The following is a 26,951-nucleotide window of genomic DNA, read 5'->3' on the forward strand; positions in this document are numbered from 1 at the left end:
CCTTACTTGTGAAAATAGTACCAAAGCGAATAAAACTGTAATTAGCGAGTCCACGAATGGCTTGGGTATGCAGAGCATTCGCAGCTCATGGGCTGCACACCTCTGTTCTACAGTAGATCTTATTTCTTAGTTTCAAAATAGCAGCTGGACAGACTTCAAGATTGCGAACGTGGTTTATGGGAAACAACTCTTCATAAGCAGGTCTATTCTTAACAGCAGCGATTGTGAGCAATCTCTCAACATTGAAATCTCAACATTATGCTGAATGCCAGTCATGAAAATAAAATTATCATCTTTATTAAATGTTATTAACATAGGAAACATATTTCATTTAGACAAATTGTTCAAAAAAGTGGATGCAAAAAGCAAGTACATCAAAAGTATACATGAATACAATCTGGTCACACATTTGTGTTTACTTGAAATGATCAATGCTGATTATTAATCATATGCATCTTAAAGGCGGCATGAAATCAAATTTTACAATTTGTATTTTTATATTAATATTGTAGTGTTTACTATAACTGATTTATCTGTTCACTTCATTATTTTTTAAAAAATTCATTTACCTTTATAATCTTTAATCAAATATGTTAACTTTCCCTCCCCCATGAAACGACCTCTCTTCTCCCCCGGTCATGTGTTATGGCGCGAGGGCGGGGTTATCGCCCCGTCTCGTTTCTGCACCTCCTCTCAGAAACCTGTCACTGATCGTGGTTAGGTGCATTTTTCTCGGTATACACAATACCTTCTTCAAGAAGGACTTGAGGCAAAAAGAGAGAAATATATGAGAAATAAAAGCTTTTTTTTAATGTAAAAATTACTCAATATAGTCGGACGAACAGCTTATCGTGACGACTCGCACTGAGGAATGCAGCGTGTGAACGCGCTTACGGCGCGCCCCCTTTATAAGGGAGAGCTGAGAAAAAAGCTTTACAGAAATAAAGCCATAAAAGGCTTAAAATAAGTAAAATCTGTATCATAAACCAGCGAAAAGTGAGGAAATATGCTCAGTAACATTATGTAGAAAAGATTTAGAAAGAAAATACATTTATTTTAGAGATAGATTGAGTTTTTCTCCACAACTGAGTGCAAACTTCAAATCTGCCTCCATTTTGTTAGCAACGCCCAACTTCCAACGATCCAATCAATTCCCGAAGGACGAAATCTTCTTCTTCTTCTTCAGTGAATTTTATTGGCAGTTTGCAATCTTTGTGCATTACCGCCATCTACAGGATTGAGGTGTGATCACATTGGGAAATCATAAATAAATGTGTATATATATATATATACATACATACACACACACACATACACATACACACATACATATACACATACATATATAATAATAATAAATAAAAAGGAGATCAGAGCCCAAGCTTCAGCTAGCGCTGCGTGTTCAGCTCCTCCAGCTTCAACCTCAGCTCAAACCTCCAGAAAAAAAAAAAAAAAAAAAAACTACAGTCTTCTTGCTAGTTGTGTTTCTTTTAGAAACTCTATCACTGCTTTAGTTATAGACTGTGTTCCAGGTAGACTCAACAAGTTGCTCAAAGTAACAGAGTTCTTTGTTACCCTCTTAAATATTTCTCTCTCTTCAGAATACTGCCTACATGTCAGAAGTACATGCTTCACGGTTTCTGTTTCCGTACAATATGGGCACATTCCTGTCTCATGTTTCCCTATTGTGTGTAAGCCGCTATTCAGTCCTGTATGTCCTAACCTTAGCCTGGTGAACCAGGTTTCCTCCTGTCGTGAAAGTGAGCTGATCATTTTAACTGTTACATTCTGTTGAATACTATATAAATGCCTACCTTTTCCCCCCTTATCCCATTTATCTTGCCAGAGTTTATGAATACCATCTTTAATTATTGTTTTTAATTCTGATTTGCTGAGTGGAACCTGTACTTCTACTTGTTCTGCTTTAAGTGCTTCTTTTGCCAACTCGTCTGCCTTCTCATTGCCCTCAATTCCTGTATGCGCTGGAACCCAAGTGAACTGTAATATTAACTTCTGTTCAGTTATCCTGAAGATCATCTGATGAACTTCATCTAAAAGATCCTGTCTGCATGCAGATTTCCCAGTCTGGATGCTAGTTAAGGAGGACATAGAGTCTGAACAAATAACAGATTTATATGGCTTCACTTCTTCTACCCACTGTAGTGCCATTATGATGGCCATCATCTCTGCAGAGAAGATTGAGAGATGGTTTGAGGATCTTTTTTGTATTCTAACTTTATATTTAGGAATGTATACAGCCACCCCCGTTTTACCTGCTGATTCTTTGGATGCATCTGTAAATATTTGTACTGTGTCATCATACATTACTTCTAGATACTGCTGTACACTTTGATACAATCCTGTCTTGATTATATTTTTAGCTTCTAGATTAACTACCGGATAGCAGAAAAACCAAGGTGGAATTATGCTTAAGTTCACATTTCTGCTGCAAGGTATAGTACTGATTCCCATGTCATCTGCCTCTTTATTGCTGTTCCATCCAAAACTACTGTTCACAATGCGACCGTATTCCCAGCATTCTTCTAACACCAGTTTTGTAGGATGTGTAATTTCATGCCCTTGTAAGTTTACCCAATATGCTAGAGAAAGTTTTAACCTCCTAAGATTTAAAGGCATCTCCCCTACTTCTACTTGCAGCGCTGGGATAGGTGATGTTCGGAAGGCTCCACTACACACCCGGAGAGCTTTGGCCTGCACCCTGTCCAGTTCAGCTAATGTAGTTTTTGCTGCTGTTTTGTATACTGTACATCCATAGTCAAACACTGATCGGATTAATGCAACATATATTCTTTTCAAAGAAGAGCCTGACGCCCCCCACTTATACCCTGAAAGACACTTTAAAAGATTGATTGCTTTCTTACATTTGTCTACCATTTTCTGAACATGATTTTTAAAAGTAAGTTTGCTATCAAACCACACACCAAGATATCTTAAGTCATTAACCTGTTTGAGAGATTGTCCATATATCTTAAGATCTATTGTGGGTTTTACCCTTTTCTTAGAAAAACAGATGAATTGCGTTTTTTCCACTGAAAGGTGGAACCCCCAGTCAAATGACCATTTTCCAACCTGACTAATTGCGGTTTGCATCCTTTGCTGTAAATTGTCAATATTACGGCCCCTTACCCACAATGCTCCATCATCTGCATATAATGCCCTGTTTATCCTTTGGTTCACTCCATCAAACACATCATTAATCATTATATTAAAAAGAATTGGACTGCATACACTACCTTGTGGGGTGCCATTTTCTATTGGGTATGTGCTTGATGACTCTGACCCTATCCTGACTTCTATGGTTCTACCCTTTAAAAAATCTTTGATCCAGTTGAACATTTTACCTCCTATTTCCATTTTATTCAACTTAATTAAAAGTCCTTCTTTCCACAGCATGTCATAAGCCTTCTCTATATCAAAAAAGGTTGCCAAAACAGATTCTTTGTTAACTTGTGCTTTACGCACCTCATTCTCCAGGCATACTACCGGATCCATAGTTGTTCTTCCATTACGGAATCCACTCTGATATGGTGTGATCAGTCCTCTGCTTTCTAATTTGTACACTAACCTTTTAGTAATCATCCTCTCCATGAGTTTACATAGGTTAGACGTTAATGCTATTGGTCTGTAGCTTTTGACATTCATTTTATCCTTTCCTGGTTTCCCTATAGGTACTATTACTGAGTGTTTCCACCCAGTAGGCAGTTTTCCTCGTTCCCAAATTTTGTTATATAAAACCAGTATCACATTTTTTGCCACATCAGATATTTCTTCAATCATTTTATAGCATATCCCATCTCTCCCTGGTGAGGTATTTTTAACACCTATCAGTGCTCTTTTTAGTTCAAACAGTGTGAAATCTGCATCTAGTGAACTCTCCCCCACCATTTTCATCCCCAGCATATCTTTATTTTCTTCAATGGTCCTCATTCTTTTAGCTAGCTCTTCACTGGAGAGGTTCTGTGAGCTATGTATCCTTACAAAGGATTTTGCAAGCATCTCAGCTTTCTCTCTACTAGTTACTGCCTCAGTGCCATTATCTCTTAATACTGGTAGTGAAAAGTCCCTTCTTATGCCACCCATCTTTCTGATCATTCCCCATATGTCATTGATTTTTATTCCTGTCCCAATATTACTACAAAAATCTCTCCAATATTTCCTTTTAACTTCTCTTATAATTCTTTTGGCTTTAGCCTGAGCTCTTTTATACTCCAATAAATTATCAAATGAATGATTAGATTTAACAATTTTAAAGGCTTTATTCCTGTTTTTAACAGCCTCTCTACACTCATCAGACCACCATGGTACCATTTTCTTCTTCTTTGCTCCAGATGTTTTACCTATTGTTTCCTCTGCTGACTCATATATTATGTTAATAATCATATTATTCAACTCCTCAATGTCGTCACTCAAATTTGGCATAACTTCAATTAATTTGCTGCTTGTTTTAAAATTATACAGCCCCCAATTGACCCTTTTCATTCTCCATCTTGAAATCCAATTTTCTTCAAAACTAATGTTTTGACTCCTTATTTTAACCCAGATAGGATAATGATCACTGCCCATTGCATTGTCGCTGCTCACATCCCATGTGCAAGTACCTGCTAGTTGTTGCGACACAAAAGTAAGATCAATTGCAGATTCTACACCATGAGCTACATCATACCTAGTGCCTCTTCCATCATTTAGACACACTAACTGATTATCGTCCATAAACTCCTCAATGATATACCCGTCTCTATCTGTTGTAGCACATCCCCACAGGGTATTATATGCATTAAAATCTCCACATACTATAACTTTGGAGTTTTCCACAACACATACACTCTCCAACATGTCCCTAGTTATTTTTTGACAAGGATTATAAAAGTTTATTATTCTAATTTTTGTTTTGTTGACCCATGCCTCAATTATAATTATCTCAAGCTCTTCACTACTGTTGATAGCTCTATAGTTAACACCATGTTGGATGAAGGTGACAACTCCACCACCCATAGCAAGGGTTCTATCCTTACGCACTGCTGTATAGCCATACAATGTAAATTCAAGTGAGGGTTTTAGCCAGGATTCCTGAATGCAAATAATGTTAGGTTTAACTGATTGCTCCTGAATATGCTGTTTTAGTTCGTGTCCGTTTGCAATTAGACTCCTCGCATTCCACTGTAAAATGGTTAGCATCATTAATCTCCACCACCACATGTTGATTGTGTATCTGATATCCCCGTTATAAGTGTTGCATTAATAATCTCTACTGACATCTCTTCCATTTCCAAGTACTTTTCTGCCGCTTTTGCAATTATCTTAGTTCTCTCTGTTCGGCTACATGCTTGGGCAGAACAGTTAATGATTTCTACCATAAACGCTACAAACTTTCTCTTTTCCACTATAAGTGTATCCTTGGTAACTTTGCAGCATTTATCTATGCTTTGAACTGGTGATTGAGTCACATGTGCTGATCTACTATTGTTGTCATTAGATTTGACCTTTCTAATTGCCTCAACGTATGTAAGCTTTTCTTTTACCTTCACGTTCTGAATCTGAACCGCTTTTTTATGTGCATCACATCCTTTGTAAGCAGCACTATGCTCTCCTCCACAATTACAACACTTGATTTTAACTCCCCTCTCACATTTCCCGTACTCATGTTCCCCTCCGCATTTGGCACAACGGAGTTTACTCTTACAAGCTGCTGCAATGTGCCCAAAACGCTGGCATTTAAAGCATCTCATTGGCGGAGGGATATATGGCCTTACTATATAGCTGACATACCCAATTCTGATTCTTTCAGGGATTTTGTCTTCCTCTAGAGTCAACAATACAGATAGGCTAGGACCCTTAACACCATCTCTTGTGAAAGGTAAACGTTTAACTCTAGTTACTCGCACTCCTCTGACATTAACCCTGATTTCTTCTTCAGTTATCTCAGTTGACACTCCTGATATTACACCCATAACCTTCCCTCTATCTTCCCATACTTGTGGCTTAACCTCTTTCCCAAGCAATGATTTACATTTCATTAATCCATGCTGCTGTACTATATCTCTACATATAATCAGATTCCCATCTCGTAAAGTTTTAACAAACCGCACGTCACCTACTAGCTTGTGAATAGCATCACTAACCTTCAAGGGATTTGATGTACAAGGAGATTGAAATCGCAGAATAACTTTAATTTCTGAACTTTGTTGTTCCTCTCCCTTATCTCCATCAGATTCTCTCTGCTTTCTTTTCATTTTTTTCCGATTCACTATCCTCCATTCTTCGTTGTTTGAATTTCCCTCATTACCCGTATCTACATCAATCTCATTTCCTTCATCCATGTCACTTCCTACACCTCCCGGATCACACCTCATTCCTCTCAACTCAGCCATCCTCTCCAAGGACAAAATCAAGCCTCGCCCTACATTTTTTCTAATTTCAGAAGCCGTTTCACTCGGATATACGTCACAATAAGGAGAAAAAGACGATCTCAACTTCCGTTTCATGCCGACTTTAATTATACTTTAAGATATACTAATTATATACTGCAACATTTAAAAACAGAATGCAGTAGATAATTCAACAAGGATAACAGCCAGATTTCTGCTGATTACATTAAGTGCTAACAATATATATTATGTAAATAAAACAATCCTGGTTGTGATTAAATGATTGAAAAAAGTTTGTAAATTGTAATATATCACAGCCTTTCTATACTATTGAGGATACATATTCTGTTTTAATTAAGGCATGGCAAATTTAAACTGGTATACCATTTGATAAAATAAATACAAAAATCCACCAATTATGTACTTTAGAAATTAAAAATAATAACAAACATCATAATGAACATCCCAGTAAAATGAAGTCAGTCAGCGGATTCTGATTCTTCTCTCACACCTCTTTCAGCAGAATCCCATAAGGACGAATGGACTTCTCCACAATCTCCTTCTCTTTAGCAGCAGAGGTGCCTTCAGGAATCTCAATCAGCCAGTAGTCCTGTCTTTGACACACTTTCCTCATCACTGGATTGATCCTGTTCTGCATCAGGACTTTGTATCTCTTCCCGTTCTTTTCGGATGTAAATTCCTTGCTGTAGCCAGAAGCCTGATCTATGTCATATGTTGAATAGATTCCTCTCCCGTAGAGTTGTCTTTCTTTTCTATTACCTGCTGTGTAATGGCATTTGACGATACCTTTAGCACCCTCAACGTTGGTTCCATGATAGGAGACGGGCCACTCACCAGCCACTGAGTGACTCCTCCATCCATCCGTGCCCAGCCAGTCGTTTCCATCATCGTACTTGTCCAGGACTTTGAGAGCAATGCGGTACCATCCACATGGACGTCTATATGGCTCATCACCCCGCATACATTTTTTCTTGTCACTTACGTTTGTGAAATCGTAATCAAAGCGAGGTTCGAAGAATTCATCCATGTCCACAAACATCTCCTTACGTACATCTGAGTTGAAACCCAATATTGCTTGTTGCAGATCAAATCCATCTACAATATGTTTGACCAATACTTTTGACAGAAAATTAAATATATTGAGCTCATCAGGATCCATCTTTCCTATTAATCCATTGTAAGGCTTCACATTTGTTTCGAGGAGGGCAGACAGCGCCTCCAGAACAACTTCCCTGTCCACTGTAGACATAATGCCGATTTGCAATCTTTCTGCTTGTTCAAACTGGTCTGGTTCTTCCTCTGCTCTGCTATAAATATGGACTCGACTATGACAAACAGGAAGGGGTATTTCTTTTTTTACTTTCAGTTATGAAGTATCGGGGTCAACAAAAGTTCAACTGTCTGCCATAAACAACATAGTCGTTAAATATTTTAGTTTCACTTTTTGAATAGTTTAAAAGTCTGACAAATAATAAATAAAAAAGGTAATCAGAGGTGGGTAGAGTAGCCAAAATCTGTACTCAAGTAAAAGTACAAGTACTTACTGAAATATTTACTCAAGTAAAAGTAAAAGTAACAATCATAATATTTACTTGAGTAAGAGTAAAAAAGTATTCGATGAGAAAACTACTCAAGTAGTTAGTTACTAGTTACTTTCGATCTGATTGATAAGCGAAAACCCTGAATTTCAGGCTACTTGGAGAGCTTTCACACACCTCTCTGTAACACTTTACAATAAGGTTGTATTAGTTAACATTAGTTAATGTATTAGTTAACATGAACTAACCATGAACAACACCTCTGTTCAGCATTAGTTAATCTTTGTCAAAGTTAGTTCATAAAAATCCAGCTGTTCATGGTTTATTCATGTTAGTTCACAGTGCATTGACTAATGTTAACAATATTTTAATAATGCATTAGTAAATGTTTAAATTAACATAAAGATAAATAAGTGCAGTTCATTATTAGTTCATGTTAACTAATGTAAGCTAATGAACCATATATATATATATATATATATATATATATATATATATATATATATATATATATATATATATATATATATATATATATATATATATATATATATAATAAATAAAACACACACATACATAATACATATATATACACATATATATACACACATACATATATATATTATATATATATATATATATATATATATATATATATATATATATATATATATATATATATATATATATATATATATATATATATATATTACACACACATATATATATATATACATATACACATATATATGTGTGTGTGTGTGTGTGTGTGTGTGTGATTAATGGATAAACAGTGTAAATTAATGGTGTGCTGGGCTAACTAGAGCTCTTCTTAAAACATACTTTGTTCTTATATTTTTATAAGTATATAGGCTATTCTTTAGGTAGGAATAAAATACAATACCGTTTTTATCTGTGTGTATTTTCTACACTTCAGACAGGTGTCTGTCCGGATTTGAGTATAAATGCAAGACGTCACATTAGGCTATTCAATTTGTTTCGTTTTGTGAAGAAAAGGATATGTGAATGTGAACGTTTGTTCGTGGACGTGTGTTGTTTGGAGGATTCAAACGATTCATTGCTTGCACAAGAGCGCATATGAGGAAAACACTCGGACAGTGTGTGAAATAGTATTATAATAAGGGGAAATTTCCCATAGTTACCAAAATGACCGTTAATAGTGTTCAAATATAGGCATCATTGTGACACTTACCGCTCTTTTCAGGGTGGAATTATTGTATGCTGAGAGATGTCAGTTCGTTTTGGTGCACACAACATGCATCGCATTATGAAACTATTCTTTTTGACATCTTGGAGTGAAAACATAGACTGAACTTGAGGCCACGGGCAATCTGCCTCCCGTAGCTCACACACATCTTCCGACTAAACGCGCGCTAATTATAAGCGGGTGATGCGTAGCAACCTCTCGCGAAGCAGCCTCTCCAAAGTTTCGCGAGACTTGCGAAAGTCATATTCACTTATTTTAATATATATAATATAATTATTACCATTTGACAGTAACGGAGGAACGCCACCGAATGTAACTAAGTAAAAGTACAGTTTTTTCACAAGAAATTTACTTGAGTAAGAGTAAAAGTACCCATCTTTAAATCTACTCTAAAAGTACAAGTTACCCAAAAAATTTACTCAAGTAAATGTAACGAAGTAAATGTAATTCGTTACTACCCACCTCTGAAGGTAATAAATAAATAACATATTAGTAGAGCATACATATCTGTTGTGTATGATCTCTTATTTAAAGGGGTCATGAATTGAGAACATCAACTTTCCCTTGAGCTTTTGATATATAAAAGGTCATGGTAATATAAGAATATCCTGTACGTTTCAGAGCTGAAAACTTCCTTGTTAGTCAAAGAAAAGCTTTTATTGACACCAGGCCCAGCAAACGATCGATTTCAGAATGAGCCCGGCTATGACGTGAGAGTGTAGTGAAGCACCGCAGAGTCCTGCACAGGTCCGACTTTGTAAATCCGCACTCGCCCGTACCCGCAGTGCTTAAAACCGCACCCGACCCGTTTACCGACAGCAGCACTAATTAAAATCCGACACCAGACCCGCATCCGAAATAAAATCTGTTTAGCATATGTTTATCATATCACATTATAGACACACTTACAAAAATGTTTATTGCCAGCATACAGAAGTTATTAAATGACCATTAACACAAGGACAACTTCAGCCGAAGCTGTCAAAAGGCTACATCATGAATTGTGTTATTATGTGTCCTTATCATCTCTACGAGGCACATTCCATTCTGTCCCCTTTTGAAAAATACTGTTCGATAGAACTGCTTGTGCTTGGTTTGTTACCACAGTTATCTGCGTGCTTCCTCAGCGATGAAGTTTCACATTTGCGGCCATCCAATATACAATCTTTTCTTCAACTCCTCAGGATCCATCTCGATGACTGCAGTGCAGGCAGATCGCGCAGGCGCAGTTGTGATTCTCCTGGGAGGGGGCACGGGCACAAATAAACTGATATGGATTTGAAATTATTTTATCAACTTGAAATACAGGCAAGGCATATTTTTGTAGATGTGTTACTAAAAATATGCATATATTTTTTAGGAACACATCTATAGAATAAACATGCATATATTTTTATACATATTCGTTTGCACGTGACTGTTTTAAACCCATGTTTAGACCCGTTTCTCCCTTGTCCGACCCGCATCCGACACAGATAGGATGTTGTTTCACCCGTTTCAGCAATATTCGCGGGTACCCGCACCCATGCAGGACTCTGAAGCACCGCCTCAACAGAAGAACAACGCCTGATTCTGTAGCCATGCTCACTGACTCGTGCATCTAACATGACAGCTAAGAGCAGCAGAGCTTTTTTTTTATGAATATCCAGCTCGCGTGGGGAAGATATTGCACGTATGTTCATTTAACCACAGAGTCATTTGTAAACAAGAGACTGGATTTGCAGACAGGATGAGATTACATGAATGAATGAAGCAACACACTAATGTCAGTAAAAAATGTTTTTTTATATGTGATAGTATTGCATTGTTACGGATCGTTTGATATCTATGGATCATGTGTACGTGTCTAACATAACATACCTTAGCACGCTGTCACAGGCTGGAGAATACTTTATTTGTGGTGTTCTTGGGTCATAATACTGTCTTGATGTGCGTTGTTCACTCTCTTGACTCGATATTTGAAGTGTGTGTGTGTGTGTGTGTATGTGTGTGGTTTGCGGTTATATTCATCGATCAGGCGGGCCAAGTAACATTAATAAAAAAATAACATTCCAATCAATCACGGGTGGATGAGAGATGAATCATTGTGTTTGTTTGATAAAGACATTTTGCGAGCCCTGGCTGTGGGCTGGGCGATTCATTCCGGTTGCCATTTGCCATACGCTGTCACTGACAGGGGGAGCAGAAGCTCATTAAATATGCAAATGTATCCAATCCTAGCCGTGGGCGTTTACTTCCAAGTTTTCAGTGCGGCACGCCCATAAAATCCGAGCGTGCAGGAGAGAGCCTCAAAACCAGGGCACAAAATAGCCTATTACTTATTCATTATGATGTTTTTGAATGTAAAAACCACTCAAATGCAATAAGTTGACCTCAGACAACAGTATACAATTTTTTTTAAAAAGCCAGTTCATGACCCCTTTAATGGCCATATGAAATTAGTTAGCTGATATTTCATTTTGTACCTGGCCCAGAAATCAGCAACGCCCAGTTGCACTTTAAATTCTGCAGATAAAAAACTGTATAATTCTAGTCAGAGGGTTAATAAAAGTGATGTTTTCTGGCAGTTTGACTAACTTTGATTTAAGTGCATGGTCTGAAGCGCATAGCGCAGGTGCACTTGGGGCATGTCTAAATCCACTTTTGCTTGTTTAACGACAGGAAAAATAGTCGGCTTGTCTGGCACATGGTCTAAAAGGGTTGTCTCTATTCTCTTAATGAGTCATGGATGTGTTTTGAGAGAAACATGACTGTCAGGAACGGTCGGGAGAAAAGGAGCGAGGACTCAAGTGCAAGAAGATAATCGGTTTATTAATAATAAAATAACACAAAAAACCTGTGAGGGGGGAAACCAAACTAAAGCTAACAAACACACAGATCATGGAACGGGAAGACCACAGGAAGCACATGACGGGGTACAGAAGACAACGATCCAGCACAGAACTACAAACACAAGGATTTTAAGGCCACGTCCACACGAAGGCAGAGCTTTCCCTATCCAATCTTTTTTTTTTCCCTTGTTTAAAAAAATATCCACGTACACATGAGAGCACTGAAACTGACTCAAAACGATGTAGTATACATGCCAGACCAGTATGTGGTGCTGTAATTCTGCCACAGAAATACACTAAAAACTGAGAATACACTCCGAAATACACTAAAAACCAGAGTTGTGGCTAGAAGGGGTACAGCAATGGTAGGAAGTGAGGCAAAATCTCACAATAAAATAACAATAAATAAATTTGCTACTTACCAGATTGTGTTTTATTAACGCCTACACCTACCCCAACCCTAAACCTACCCTTACAATAATGCAAATACAGTAATTAAATGACACAATATTTTTGATGTGCGCATGCCCAGTGCCCGTAGTTGTATTCCTTTATAGTCTTTTCCGTGCGGGACGTGGTGTGATGACATCACCGTTTCACAAAATATACAGATTGGCTGTACACACGAAAACACAAGGGTGTCGGTTTCAGATTTATCCACTCTGGGACCCGGTTTAAAAAAATACCAGTTTCATGCTCCCAAAACACCGGATCTGTCTAGACGAAACGCTGATACAGTAAAACATTTTTTACGTACAGCTAAACGCGTTGCATTTTACTTGTACATGTGTAATGACAATAAACTTGAATCTAATCTAATCAAAAAAATGTTTACGTATATAGCTTAACGCGTCTCCGTGTGGACGGGGCCTAAATAGGGAACAAACAAGGCAGGTATGAGGGAAGGCAGGTGGGACAAATTAACCAATAATCAGATAACAAGAGGGGTGGGGTCAAGACAATAGACAGGAGAGCACATGGCACAAGGAACACATGACGAGCCATGTGCTCACACCAAACATGACAAACCATAGACTGTAAAAAAATATGGACGTAGTGTCCGTGACGTCACCCCTAGGATTCTGATGAGCAGTTTTGAAGCGCAAGATGGCCGTTGCCATCTTGGCAACGCGTCATCGCGTGTCACTCCTGAATAACAGAAAATGGGCAAAAAGGCGGGACGTGGGCGGAGCTGAAGTGACGCGATGACTAACAGACAGCAGATAAATGGCTTTGCACCAGTCACTCGAAGTGGCCACGCCCTTAATTATGCAGAACTTTAATGCTTTGTATAATGTAAATGAAAAATTCACCCCCCTCACAGTCCTCATGAAGGGCAAAATTAGCCGTATAGACCAAAACCACAATTTGTACCAGGCTGTAAACATGTTTTAATCTGCTGTAAAGTTGGGCATTTTAACATGGGGCTCGATGAGATTCTGCTCCCTTCTGGAGCCTGTCCCTAGCGGCCAGTCGATGAATTGCAGTATATGTCACTTCCGTATTGGCATAAACTGTAATTAGCGAGTCCATGAATGGCTTGGGTATGCAGAGCATTCACAGCTCATGGGCCGCACACCTCTGCTGTACAGTAGATCTTATTTCTTAGTTTCAAAATGAGCAGCTGGACAGACTTTGGCTTCAAGATTGCAAAAGTGGTTTATGGGAAATGGCAGTACTTCTCTTCATAAGCAGGTCTATTCTTAACAGCAGCGATTGTGATCAGCACTGAGAGCAATCTCTCAACATTGAAATCTCATTATGCTGAATGTCAGTCATGAAAATAAAATTATCATCTTTATTAAATGTTATTAACATAGGAAACATATTTTATTTAGACAGATTGTTCAAAAGTATAAAGTGAATGCAAAAAGCAAGTATGTCAAAAGTATACACGAAGACAATCTGGTCACACATTTGTGTTTACCTGAAATGATCAATGCTGATTATTAATCATATGAATCTTAATTATACTTTTATATGATTCATTAGGATCCATCTTTCCTATTAATCCATAGTAAGGCTTCACAGTTGTTTCGAGGAGGGCAGACAGCGCCTCTAGAACAACTTTAATGCCGATTTGCAATCTTTCTGATTTTTCAAACTGGTCTGGTTCTTCCTCTGCTCTGCTATAAATATGGACTCGACTCGAATATGACAAACAGGAAGGGGTATTTCTCTTTTACTTTCAGTTATGAAGTATCGGGGTCAACAAAAGTTCAACTGTCTGCCATAAACAACATAGTCGTTAAATATTTTAGCTTCACTTTTTGAATAGCTTAAAAGTCTGACAAATAATAAATAAAAAAGGTAATAAATAAATAACATATTAGTAGAGCATACATTACATATCTTTTGCGTATGATCTCTTATTTAATGGCCATATGAAATTAGTGTAGTTAGCGGATATTTCGTTTTGTACCAGGCCCAGAAATCAGCAACGCCCAGTTGCACTTTCAATTCTGCAAATGAAAGACAGTATAACCCTAGTCAGAGGGTTGTTAAAAGTGATGTCTTTTGGCAGTTTGACTAACTTTGAAAGACAATGGGCCCTATTTTAACGATTTAAGTGCATGGTCAGAAGTGCATGTCTAAATCCACTTTTGCTTGTTTAACGATGGGAAAAATAGTCTGCGTGCCTGGCGCATGGTCTAAAAGGGTTGTCTCTATTCTCTTTATGTGTCATGGATGTGTTTTGGGAGAAACGTGACAAACCAATCACAGTTTCATCTCCTATTCCCTTTAAAAGCGAGTTGTGCTCGGGCCATGGCAAATTCGCTATTTACAAAGCGGAATTTGCGAGTGGGAAAACTGAATGATTCTCTAGCGAGGAAACAGATCTACTCGTCCAATGACGCCTGCTTGCTCGTCATTACTTAAAAGAGGTAGGTTAATTCTGATACATGCAACGACTATCAATTATGACTTGTAGGCATTTTTATATTTATGTTAGGGCTGCACGATTAATCGAAATCGAGAAGGCTTGAAGAACTCAAATACATCATATCTTGTCGCAGAAGTATTATCTTCATGTTTAATCAGTCAAAGCGTTTCTATCTTAGTTTTATTCAGCCAACAGCCTGAGCTTCACATTAGGGATTTCCCATAGGGATTTCCTTAAAACAAACGATTATTTCTCTGACGCAAATGTGGAGTTTCTGCTCGAGGGCGCCCTCTGGCCTCCAGTATGAATGAAACTTTTGGGTAGAAAATAAGAAAAATAATACTTCTCTCTAAAAAATAAATGTATAATATATAATATATAATGACAATCTACTGTATGTTTTTCTTCATTGTACAGGAGTTTAAATCCCCACAGTGGATGCATAAGAGCCTCATATTTCATATTAAAGGTCCTGTTCTTCGTGATCCCATTTTTCAAACTTTAGTTAGTGTGTAATGTTGCTGTTAGAGCATAAATAATACCTGTAAAATTATAAAGCTCAAAGTTCAATGCCAAGCGAGATATTTTATTTAACAGAAGTTCCCTTTCAAAGCCTACAGCGAACGGCCGGATTGGACTACATCCTGGTATATCCTGCTTTAATTACGTCAGTAGAGCAGTTTGTCGACTAACCTCCGCCCACAAGAATACGCGAAAAAGGGGGCGTGGTCTTGTTGCTCCCTCGAGAATAAGAGGAAGTGTTGCGTTCGGTTCGGTTCGGTTGCGCTTGTTGCCATGTCGTTCAGACGCTGTTATTTTCATCCCGGAGTCAAATCACCTTTGTTTGGCCTTCAGGGGCTGTAGTTTGAGCGCGTTCATCTCCCCGTTATGGTAAGAGGCGTGACCTTTCCGGGCAACGTGCCCTAAGCTGCTGTCGATTCCTGCTGTCGATTCTTACCATAGACTGTAAAAAAATATGGACGTAGTGTCCGTGACGTCACCCATAGGATTCTGATGAGCCGTTCTGAAGCGCAATGGTGGCCGTTGCCATCTTGGCAGCGCGTCATCGCGCGTCACTCCCGGATAACAGAAAATGGGCAAAAAGGCGGGACGTGGGCGGAGCTTAAGTGACGCGATGACTAACAGACAGCAGATAAATGGCTATCCACCAGTCACTCGAAGTGGCCACGCCCTTAATTATGCAGAACTTTAAGGCTTTATATAATGTAAACGAATGAGCTATAAAAAAATTCACCCCCCTCACAGTTGTCATGAAGGGCAAAATGAGCCGTATAGACCAAAAGCACAATTTGTACCAGGCTGTAAACATGTTTTATTCTGCTCTAAAGTTGACCATTTTAACATGGGGCTCAATGAGATTCTGCTCCCTTCTGGATCCTGTCCCTAGCGGCCAGTCGATGAATTGCAGTTTGAGGCACTTCCGTATTGGCTTCAAGAGAAACTGCGGGAGGTTGCCGCTTGATTCTTACCTTATCCTCTGAGAACTCCCGCGGCGCATGCGCAGTAGTCCAAAGTCCGTGCACACAAATGATGACGCAGTTCTTAACGTCATACATCTAGCAATTTATTTATATTTACATTTTTATTTGATGTAGATTTAAATTGTACAACTGTCATATTAAACTTGCATTAAAGTACAGAAAAATAAAATAATAATAATTTAAAAAAAATACCATTTGTGAGGATTCTTCTGACTGCACAGTGATCAATCACTCTCTCTGGATTGTATGTGGAAAAAAGTGGATAACATGCGGAAAACACAGGAAATTCATGTGATTTTCCTGTAAGGGTTTAAAATACTTCTAACACATTTTAAATGATGGATACAAAATCAAGTTTAGGTTTTGTTCGCTATATGCTATGTTCCATCCACATTTGCCCTTTGTCTGTAGAATACTATACGATTGAAAATGTATTTTCTTGCCCCTGAAATACATTTTGAAATATATTTTGGTATATTAAGGCTAGAAAAACATATATTTTCACGTTAAAAAATATATTTAATCGAACTTCACTGTTTATAGCATACATTTACCATATTTTAAAAAAATATATTTTGGTCAGAATTTTTTTTGTTGTTGTTGCGTATGGGCAGGGACACCTGAGAGGTGAGAAAATGCATATCAATCACCCCTTCATAATTATAACAGTGATTAGCTTGCTACAGTTTGTACTTTTGTAATCAAATTATAATACAGTGTATACAATTTATCAACGATTTATTAAAAGTTAAACAAAAACATGAAATCCGTTCAACTTATATATATTTTTTATGTTTTCAATAGCAGGGCCCTATTAAATGTTTTATTTTTAATGTTTTGCATTAATAGAAATGTATTATCATAAAAGGTAATGAAGGCTAATCTTATAAAAAAATTACCTTTTAAATTTTTATCAAATGAAAATGTAAAACATTTCCTTCATTTTTTTTAGAAAAGTGCTGCACAACAGCAGTTTAGGCAACTATTGCAATTAAAACATGGGAGACAATTTTTTTTATTATTTATTTCTTATTAATTTATTTGATTACATTTTTACATTTTAATAATTTCATTATTATTATTATTATTACTACTACTACTACTACTACTGTGAGAAGTACACTCCACAGTATAGATATTTCTGTTTTAAACCAAACTTTTATTTTGATGGGTTGACATTAAGTCCTTTTAGTTTCTGTGTGTAGGCCTATATGATATGATGATAGTTTTATAAATTTCAATGTTGAAATGCTGGTGAAAGGACTCAGATCAGAAAGCAGGTTACTCAGAGTAAGCGGATAACATCTACTTTCAGTTCCAAACACGGTAACTTTCAGGGTAGGCAAGTAGCCATGAAATCTCTGAATATATGTCTCATTTGAAGAAATGTTTCATCTTTATTAAATCTTATATATTTATGAAGGAAACATATTGTATTTAGACAAATTGTTCAAAAGTATAAAGTGGAAACAAAAGCAACTATATGTCCAATAAAAGTATAGGCATACACAAAGCAAATCTTGTCACACATTTGAGTTTACATAACAATCACTGACAATGATTAATCATATGTATTTTAACTATACTTATTTTATTTTACTAAACTTTATTATTTAAAACGATAAATTACAGATATGTTAGATATTAAACTGAATACTGAGAAAACTAAACTTACAATTTTACAATGCAAATAAATATTTTCTGGTTCTGAATAATTGTTGCACTTAAAAAAACTCAACCTTTCTTTACTATTGAGGACACATTTTATATTTGAATGAAGGCAGAGCGAATTTTAAAAAGGCAGAATAAATCAAAAAGTTTCAACAACAAAGAGATCGAAAAAAATAACAATAATTACAACAATCGTCATAATCATCTCAGAAAAATCAACTTAGAGGCAGTCAGCTGGTTCTGATTCTTCTCTCACACCTCTTTCAGCAGAATCCCATAAGGACGAATGGACTTCTCCACGATCTCCTTCTCTTTAGCATCAGAGGTGCCTTCAGGAATCTCAATCAGCCAGTAGTCCTGTCTTTGACACACTTTCCTCATCACTGGATTGATCCTGTTCTGCATCAGGACTCTGTATCTCTTCCCGGTCTTTTTGGATGTAAATTCCTTGCTGTAGCCAGAAGCCTGATCTATGTCATATGTTGAATAGATTCCTCTCCCGTAGAGTTGTCTAGGACCTGCTGTGTAATGGGATTTGACGATACCTTTAGCACCCTCAGCGCTGGTTCCATGATAGGACACGGGCCACTCACCAGCCACTGAGTGACTCCTCCATCCATTCGTGCCCAGCCAGGCGTTTCCATCAGGGTACTTGTTCAAGACTTTGAGAGCAAAGCGGTACCATCCACATGGACGTTTATATGGCTCATTACCCCGCATGCACACTGACTCGTCACTTAAATGTCTGAAATCATAATCAAAGCGAGGTTCGAAGAATTCATCCATGTCCACAAACATCTCATTGTGTAAACCCATGCACTGAACATCCCCCCCATCACATTTGGTACCAAAAAAATTCAGGAACTCTAGGCCCAATACGGTAACAGTGATAAAATTATATATATTAAGTACAAGATCAGAATCCGGTGATCCGTTTGATCCAGTGTAAGGCTTCAGAGTAGTCCCTGTGAGAGCCGAGAGGGCCTCCAGAAGAAGTTCTCCGTCCATCGTAGTTCAGGCAGGCTGCACACAATGGAATAGGTTACAAAAATTCTTCTACTTATATGGACAGAAATGAGGAAGATGATATTTTTGCTTTCTGTTTTAAGATCAAGGAATCTAAAGTATGTATCAAAACAGGCAAGTTTCAAATTAATGTTCAAAACATAGATGTAATAGATTAGTATGGAATAGAGTATATATTATTTTCATTATTAATTTTTAAAGTAGTACATAAGACAAAACATAGTTAGATGATACCATCAATACAAAACAGAAAGTAGGATGTGATGTGTGTAAAATTGTGCTGAGTATGTGTATATCTCTATTATACGTTTCCATATATATATTAGGAAACGTATAAGAGATATACACAAGCATAACAGTAATGGTAACTCTATAGTAATGGTAATGATCAGAGATTACATTGTATCAGTCTCTTCTCGCTTCTTTCTCTGCAAATGTCTCCACTGCTAAAACTACATACTATCACAACAAAATCAACCACTGCTCCAACTCTCGCACACTTTTCAAAACATTCTCTTTGCTCCTTTGCCCCCCCCCCCCCCACCCCCCTTCATCCACTCTTACAGCTGACTTTGCATCATTCTTCACAAACAAAAGCCCCTCCATCAGCAGCCAATTACCCACACCACAAACTGACACACCACATCTCAACAAACAACACACACACGCTCCCCTCCTTCTCTCTGCTCTCCAAAGCAGAAGTCTCCAAACTCATCCTTTCCAACCACGCCACTACCTGTCCGCTTGATCCTATCCCCACTCACCTCCTTCAGGCCATTTCTTCCTCAGTTACTCCGGCACTCACTCACATTGTCAACACCTCTCTTCACACTGGGACCTTCCCCACTGCATACAACCTCCTGGACAACAACCAAATCCGGCTTCAAAAGCACCCACTCAACTGAGACTGCCCTGCTCTCAGTTGAGTTTTTAGACAAAGGTTGCATTTGACTGCATTTGCATTTGACTATTAGCATTCTTCTTGTCCTTGTCTCTGACAAACTCGAAATAATGTGCATACGTCGCGAATGTACAGTCGTATTCTGCCATCTTCATCCATTAAGCCGTGTTTTATACTTTCGTTTGTCTCTGCAGCGCGAGCCTCTGCTGACTGTGCGCGCCTCGTCCATTTGCGGAGGTGTTTATACTCGACATGCTCGCCGTTGTGCTATTCTTTGAAACGACAGAGCCTTTAAGGCTTCTTTAGCCACTTTTCTACTGCAGGGGCAGGGACAGGGCACAACCTAACGCGGGGTCATTTGGCTAGTTGTAACACACATGGTTTAAAACATGCCAGCATGATGAAACTTAGTATATTTACTAGTTGCCATATCAAGATTATTTAGAGATATCACTGAACATTTATATAACCATAGCAAAAGTACATTTCTTACGTTAATTTTTCATCTCTGTTTTTTTGTGTTTAAAACTAGAAAAATCTGATATTATTTGAATCTTGTATCTGTTATTTAACAGTTGAGATCGTTCTTTAATGCTGATCTAACAGCAGAAGACACGAGCTGGGGTTAAATCCCAGTTGCACAGGTGGGGCATGTTGTCACACTATGTTACAATGAGCCCCTATTAGAAAATGCTTTTATATTCTATACTTTTATGAATTCTATTGAGAAACCATGAGGAAAAGGTGAATAATGACTGAGAAAAAAGTATACACTGTATTATTGAAACAAAACCACATAATTGTACTAGACTTGTGTGGGGAAAATAAATAATAAATAAAGTTGAACAGTGTTAGGTTGTGCCCCGCTCTCCCCTACGTGTGCATGTGTGTGAGTGAGATTTCTGTGTTGGGATGATGTACTATGTGTTAGTAGTACTTCACAGCGAAGGAGATGGAAAGAGAAAGAAGGAGACAGAGGAGAAGAGAGAGGAAGTGAAGGAAAGACACAAAGGGGGGAAAAGAGAGGGTTGTGGGCAGTGTTGGGGAAAGTTACTTTGAAAAGTAATGCATTACAATATTGCGTTACTCCTTCAAAAAGTAACTAATTGAGTTACTTAGTTACTTTTTAAGAAAAGTAATGCGTTACGTTACTTTTGCGTTACTTTTTCTCACCTGGGCTGGGCTTGTTTTTGTTGTTTTTTATAACAAAAAAGTAATATTTTTGTGCAACAGTAAAGACCTCTTTATACCAAAATTGAAAAAATAAGCCCCAGGCTGAGGTAAAAATGCAAATTCACGCATGAACAATAGAGGGCGCCATTCTGGATAATGGTAGAATAGGATGCAAGAGAAAAAAGTTTTACCAATAAAAACTAGTAATCTAGTAATTTTCATCATCAAAGGTCAGCAGCAAGACATTGGTAAATTAAATATAAAGGTAGATTGTGCATAAAAATAGTTGTTTTATTTAACATTTAATTATTGGAGGTTTGCATAGTACTCTGATTTTGTATTTGACTGATTTTATTCATTTTGAGGAGTACAGAATCTTTATTGTGCAAGTGTGATAAATAAATGCTCACATTTAGTCTAGAACTATAATAACCATCATGTTTACACACAACGCTTCTGCACTTATTTTTCTCAACATGGGGGCAGGAGAGCTGTCAGTCAAGTTAATGTGAAAAAGTAACTTAGATATTTTGTTGTAAATTTGAAAAGTAATGCGTTACTTTACTAGTTACTTGGAAAAAGTAATATTATTACGTAACTCAAGTTACTTGTAATGCGTTACCCTTAACACTGGTTGTGGGAGTGTTCCGTTCCTTCCCTTTCAGCATGCCATGGGTGGGTGTTTCTGGCACCTGCATAGTATGGGTTCTCTCCATCTTCTACAAAAGATAAAGACAAAAAGTCACTTCGTGGTGGTCGGGCTCCCTGTGAGCATGGTATTCACAATGTAAAACTAATCCTAAATGTCTATAATTTAAGTTATTTCAACTGTAAAACTAATAAATCAGCTGAATATTCAAACTATTAAATCAACAAAACAGAGGACTCTACTCACTCCCGTTACTTTTACTCAGTCCTGTTATTTTCCTTATGAGTAAAGGCCGGGATACGATTTTCGGCTGTCTCCAGACAAAAGATTGCCATCGTGACGATTTCTGTGATCGTGTGATTTATATCCTGCAGTTCTTACTTGTTTTCACAGAGATATAAACTTGCAATTGTGAGTTCTAAAGTACAATATAGAGAACAAAAATGATCTCGCAATTGCAAGAAAAAAAAGGCAGAAATGCGAGTTTGTCCTGCAAACTTTATATCTTGGAATTCTGACTTTAGAACTTGCAATTGCAGATTTGTATCTCACAATTCTGAGGAAAAAAGTTGCATGGCGGTTGATTCAGGTCTTGACGGTGATGATCTCGTCATATTTTCTAGTGTTTTCTATCTTTTCCATCTGAGGTTGTATGTGTTTAACTACGAAGGGTTTCATGCTGAGTGTGTGCTAAAAGTATACAGAAGTCTTTAAACCTTTTTGACCAATCACCTCTGCATGACTTCTCTGTGACCTTGGAGTGTGTTAAGGTGTAATGTCGGGGTTACACTTGTTGTACTCATGAATCGAGTAGTGTAACCCCGAATGTTACACTACTTGATTCATGAGTTCAACAAGAAAAGTGGTTGCACAGATCATCTATATAACATCTTCTCTATCCCGTTGGCTTTGTTCACTGTTTAGCAAGTTCAATGACTTCTGCATAACTTTGTAAAGGTGTAATGTCTGGGTTTTTTACACTATCCAAAAGCTGAAGAGACCTGGATGAGTGGAAAATTGAAAGCAATAAGATTTTTCTCAGAATTGTTCATGTTACATGCAATACATTTTTGAGCCATTGCAAACAAATTATAATTGCAAGAACGAAAGTGCAGTAACCCATTGGCTTCACAGAGAAATACACAGATTTTATTTATTTTTTACATTTATGGTCATTCTAAATCAGACTTTAAAGTATGTAGGTCTGTTTTAATGCAAATTTAGATAGTCTGTGCATTCTTCTATTCGTCTAGATATTTTCACTTTTGTTTCTAGCACTTAGGGTGTGGTGGTAGATCAAGAGTGTGTGTGTCTTATGTTTCATTGTTTGTGTTCTTGCGTGGTGACATGATCTATCTAGAAAAAAATTCACTGGAAACCCCATTGGCCTTTTTTGATACATACTTTCGATTTCATGGTTGCAAAACAGGAGGCACAATCAGCAACTTTATTTTGGTCCTTTTTTTGTTTTTATTCCATTGTGTGCAACCTGCCTGAACCATGCCTATGATGGACAAAGAACTTGTTCTGGATACCCTCTCAGCTCTCACAGGTACTACTCTGAAGACTTACACTGGATCAAAGGGATCACTGGATTCTGATCCTGAACTCGATATAAACCATTGTATCACTGCTGCAATGTTGGACCAAGACTTCCTTGGAGAGACCTCCTCTCCTAAGCACAGGCAGCAATATGACACCCCAACTCCATGGAACTTGCATGTCTGGCCGCTTGACAGGGCGCGCCTGCAACAGATGCGCTTTCCCAGTGTGTGTTGAACACTATTTTTTATTATTTTAATTTAGTTAAAGGGATAGTTCACCCAAAAATGAAAATTTGACATTTTTCTGCTTACCCCCAGGCCCCAAGGTGTAGGTGTCTTTGTTTCTTCAGTAGAACACAAATGGAGATTTTTAACTTCAACCGTTGCTGTGTGTCACTCATAGAATGCATGTCAATGGGGTCTAATTCTATTAGGGTAAAAAAAACATGCACAGACAACTTCAAATTAATCCATGCGGCTCGTGACGACACATTAATGTCTTAAGACACGAAACGATCGATTCTGAGAGAAATCGAACAGTATTTATATAATTCACACGGGAAGTGATGTCTCTACACTAGATCGTGTACATTGACCTTCTTTCCCGGAAGTGCTGCGCTTTCGGGGCTGTTGGACATGGTATTGTATTTGAGGTCAAAAAAATATATAAATACTGTTCGGTTTCTTTCAGAAACCGATCGTTTCGTGCTTTGCACAGTGCGTGACATTTTATCTGTATGTTAAGTGGCTAGAGTTTTGACATTGAGTCAATGGGCTCCGACGAGGAAAGAAGAGGAAGCCGGGATACTTAATTGTCAAGCAGAAATGTGGCTAACTCTGCATCGGTTTTTAATCCTTTCAGGACACGTAGCCTAGCTCCATCCACCTCGAAAAGCCGCTCCAATATACCCTCGTTTTATTTCGGGCTCTATCTAATTCTTTCTTTTTGTCTTTTTTATCATCGTCATCTGTCTCTTTCCGTTTACCTGTCTTTCACGAGTTCACACTTACATATAATTTATGGAGAGTAATTTAAATGCGTATTTGGCGTGCTGTCCGGGGGGAAGGCTTAGAGCTCGGAATTTGGCCCGAACCCAGAGTACCCCCCCGTGTATGTAAGTGGTTGATAAAATAAAAGTGTGGAGAAGGGGTGTTGGAGGGATGCTAGAAAACTGTCAATGAATGGAGGTAAGACTGCTGCGTGTATATATACCTCTTACTGTTGATTAGCTGAGTGCTCTCCACCTGTGTCAATTATCTGAACGTGCTCCTCCCGAACTATGTTTATAAAACATCATTTATTTTATGAGCAGGTGCCACTCGAGGTATCAGTTTGGATTGTTTGTCCGCCATAAGCAAAGAATTTGAATTTGAACGCCTGTACACGCTCGCGCTGTGCACGAGAGGGGTATGATCAGCGCGCACACGAGCTTGATTGACACTGCTAAGACACTCCTCCTGGCTCTGATTGGTTGTTTCTTACCGGGAACGGTGTATTTCTGCAAATGGCAATAGGACCACTGGGAGGAGCCAGAGGAGCTTGATTTTTTCACAGATTATCTGTCTCATATTCTACTGTCAGGACATAATGACAGGTTTAACAAATATGTAAAAAATACATTTTTACAAAAGTTACCAACTGCAGCTTTAAGGGAAGCCTCTCTCATATTTCACAGGCTTGAACGCCATTGTACATACAACAACAATTATAGAAACAATGTGCATATTAAAATAATAATAGAAAAAGAAGTACAGAAAAAACTATACAATGTAACTCCATATAAGAGAAAATACATTTAAACATCGCATGGATCATTCAAGATAAACAAATACAACATTAAAATAAATTGCAGTTAAATGTTAAACTGAATAAAAGAAAAAAATTAACTTTTTAAAACAATTTTAACACAGTTGAAATCTTGAAACATGAAGTGCTAGTTATGCAAATTTAAATATTCTGGTTCTGAATAATTGATTGAAACGCAGATACATTTTCATGATTCATCTTATCAATATTGTAGGCTACTTGAAAAAAATCACAACCTTTCTTTACCATTGAGAACACATTTTAAATTTGAATTAAGGCAGAGCAAATTTTTAAAAGGTAGAATAAATCAAATAGTTTAAACAACAAAGAGATCAATTATGTACCTTATGTATAAAAATTTACAATAATTACAACAATCGTCATAATCATCTCAGAAAAATCAACATAGAGTCAGTCAGCTGGTTCTGATTCTTCTCTCACACCTCTTTCAGCAGAATCCCATAAGGACGAATGGACTTCTCCACGATCTCCTTCTCTTTAGCATCAGAGGTGCCTTCAGGAATCTCAATCAGCCAGTAGTCCTTTCTTTGGCACACTTTCCTCATCACTGGATTGATCCTGTTCTGCATCAGGACTCTGTATCTCTTCCCGGTCTTTTTGGATGTAAATTCCTTGCAGTAGCCAGAAGCCTGATCTATGTCATATGTTGAATAGATTCCTCTCCCGTAGAGTTGTCCAGGACCTGCTGTGTAATGGGATTTGACGATACCTTTAGCACCCTCAACGCTGGTTCCATGATAGGACACGGGCCACTCACCAGCCACTGAGTGACTCCTCCATCCATCCGTGCCCAGCCAGGCGTTTCCATCAGGGTACTTGTTCAGGACTTTGAGAGCAAAGCGGTACCATCCACTTGGACGTTTATATGGCTCATTACCCCGCATGCATACTGACTCGTCACTTAAATGTCTGAAATCATAATCAAAGCGAGGTTCGAAGAATTCATCCATGTCCACAAACATCTCATTGCGTAAACCCATGCACTGAACATCCCCCCCATCACCTTTGGCACCAAAAAATGTCAGGAACTCTAGGCCCAAGACAGCAACAGTGATAAAATTATATATATCGAGTACAAGATCAGAATCCGGTGATCCGTTTGATCCAGTGTAAGGCTTCAGAGTAGTCCCTGTGAGAGCCGAGAGGGCCTCCAGAAGAAGTTCTCCGTCCATCGTAGTTCAGGAAGGCTGCATACAATGGAATAAGTCAAACTGAGTGTTGCTCTTATATGGGCCAAAAGGAATTTGAAGTTGATATGTGTTATATTTATTTTATAGCAGAGCTTGATAACATGCAATAATGTAATAAAACATTATGACACTCACATTCTTGATCTAGTTTGTGACGCACCAAATGTTTCAGCTAAGATTACAAAGGAGAAACCAATGATCACATTTTTGGGGGGATGGTTTATGCATTCCAAAAAATTGGTATTATACATAATTACAAAGAAATAAAAGAGGGCGTGACATGTTCAATATTCTGACACTTCTCAAACACTGACAGAACTGTATATTTGTACGTATTTCAGTTTTACGGCTCCTTTCTACCGTACATTCTTCAGTGTTTTTGGTGCACTTGACTAACATTCTAAACACTAGTAAAATTCTGCTAAGGGTTAATAATGGAACAAAAGTTTTAAAAAGTGATTTTCACTATTATTTATAATAGGATCTGCATTTTCATTGGTTTTGTTGTATTTTTTATGACTAAATAACCCAGTACACATCTTCAAGCACAAATCAAAAGATCTGCCCATCGAGTTTGAG

At 37.8% G+C, this 26,951-nt stretch overlaps 2 protein-coding genes across 2 annotated transcripts; both read right to left on the bottom strand.

Moving 5' to 3' along the window:
* Positions 1–282: 282 nt before the first annotated feature.
* Positions 283–7,685, bottom strand: LOC307140458 (uncharacterized protein). Its single transcript, XM_079840016.1, has 2 exons — positions 6,510–7,685; positions 283–455 (listed from the first exon to the last, which is right to left on the bottom strand). Exon 1 carries the CDS (start codon positions 7,654–7,656, stop codon positions 6,892–6,894), a length of 765 nt encoding a protein of 254 aa, XP_079696142.1. The 5' UTR covers positions 7,657–7,685; the 3' UTR covers positions 283–455; positions 6,510–6,891.
* Positions 7,686–17,770: 10,085 nt separating this feature from the next.
* LOC307140884 (uncharacterized protein) lies at positions 17,771–19,990 on the bottom strand. Its single transcript, XM_079840664.1, has 2 exons — positions 19,852–19,990; positions 17,771–19,084 (listed from the first exon to the last, which is right to left on the bottom strand). Exon 2 carries the CDS (start codon positions 19,067–19,069, stop codon positions 18,314–18,316), a length of 756 nt encoding a protein of 251 aa, XP_079696790.1. The 5' UTR covers positions 19,070–19,084; positions 19,852–19,990; the 3' UTR covers positions 17,771–18,313.
* Between the last annotated feature and the right edge of the window lie 6,961 nt (positions 19,991–26,951).

Source organism: Gobio gobio, assembly GCF_949357685.1.
Source record: "Gobio gobio genome assembly, chromosome: 17".
In the NCBI taxonomy this organism is placed as follows: Eukaryota; Metazoa; Chordata; class Actinopteri; order Cypriniformes; family Gobionidae; genus Gobio; species Gobio gobio.

Coding starts and splice junctions, on each gene's coding strand:
- LOC307140458 (XM_079840016.1), bottom strand. CDS start 7,656: ATGTCTACAGTGGACAGGGAAGTTGTTCTGGAGGCGCTGTCTGCCCTC.
- LOC307140884 (XM_079840664.1), bottom strand. CDS start 19,069: ATGGACGGAGAACTTCTTCTGGAGGCCCTCTCGGCTCTCACAGGGACT.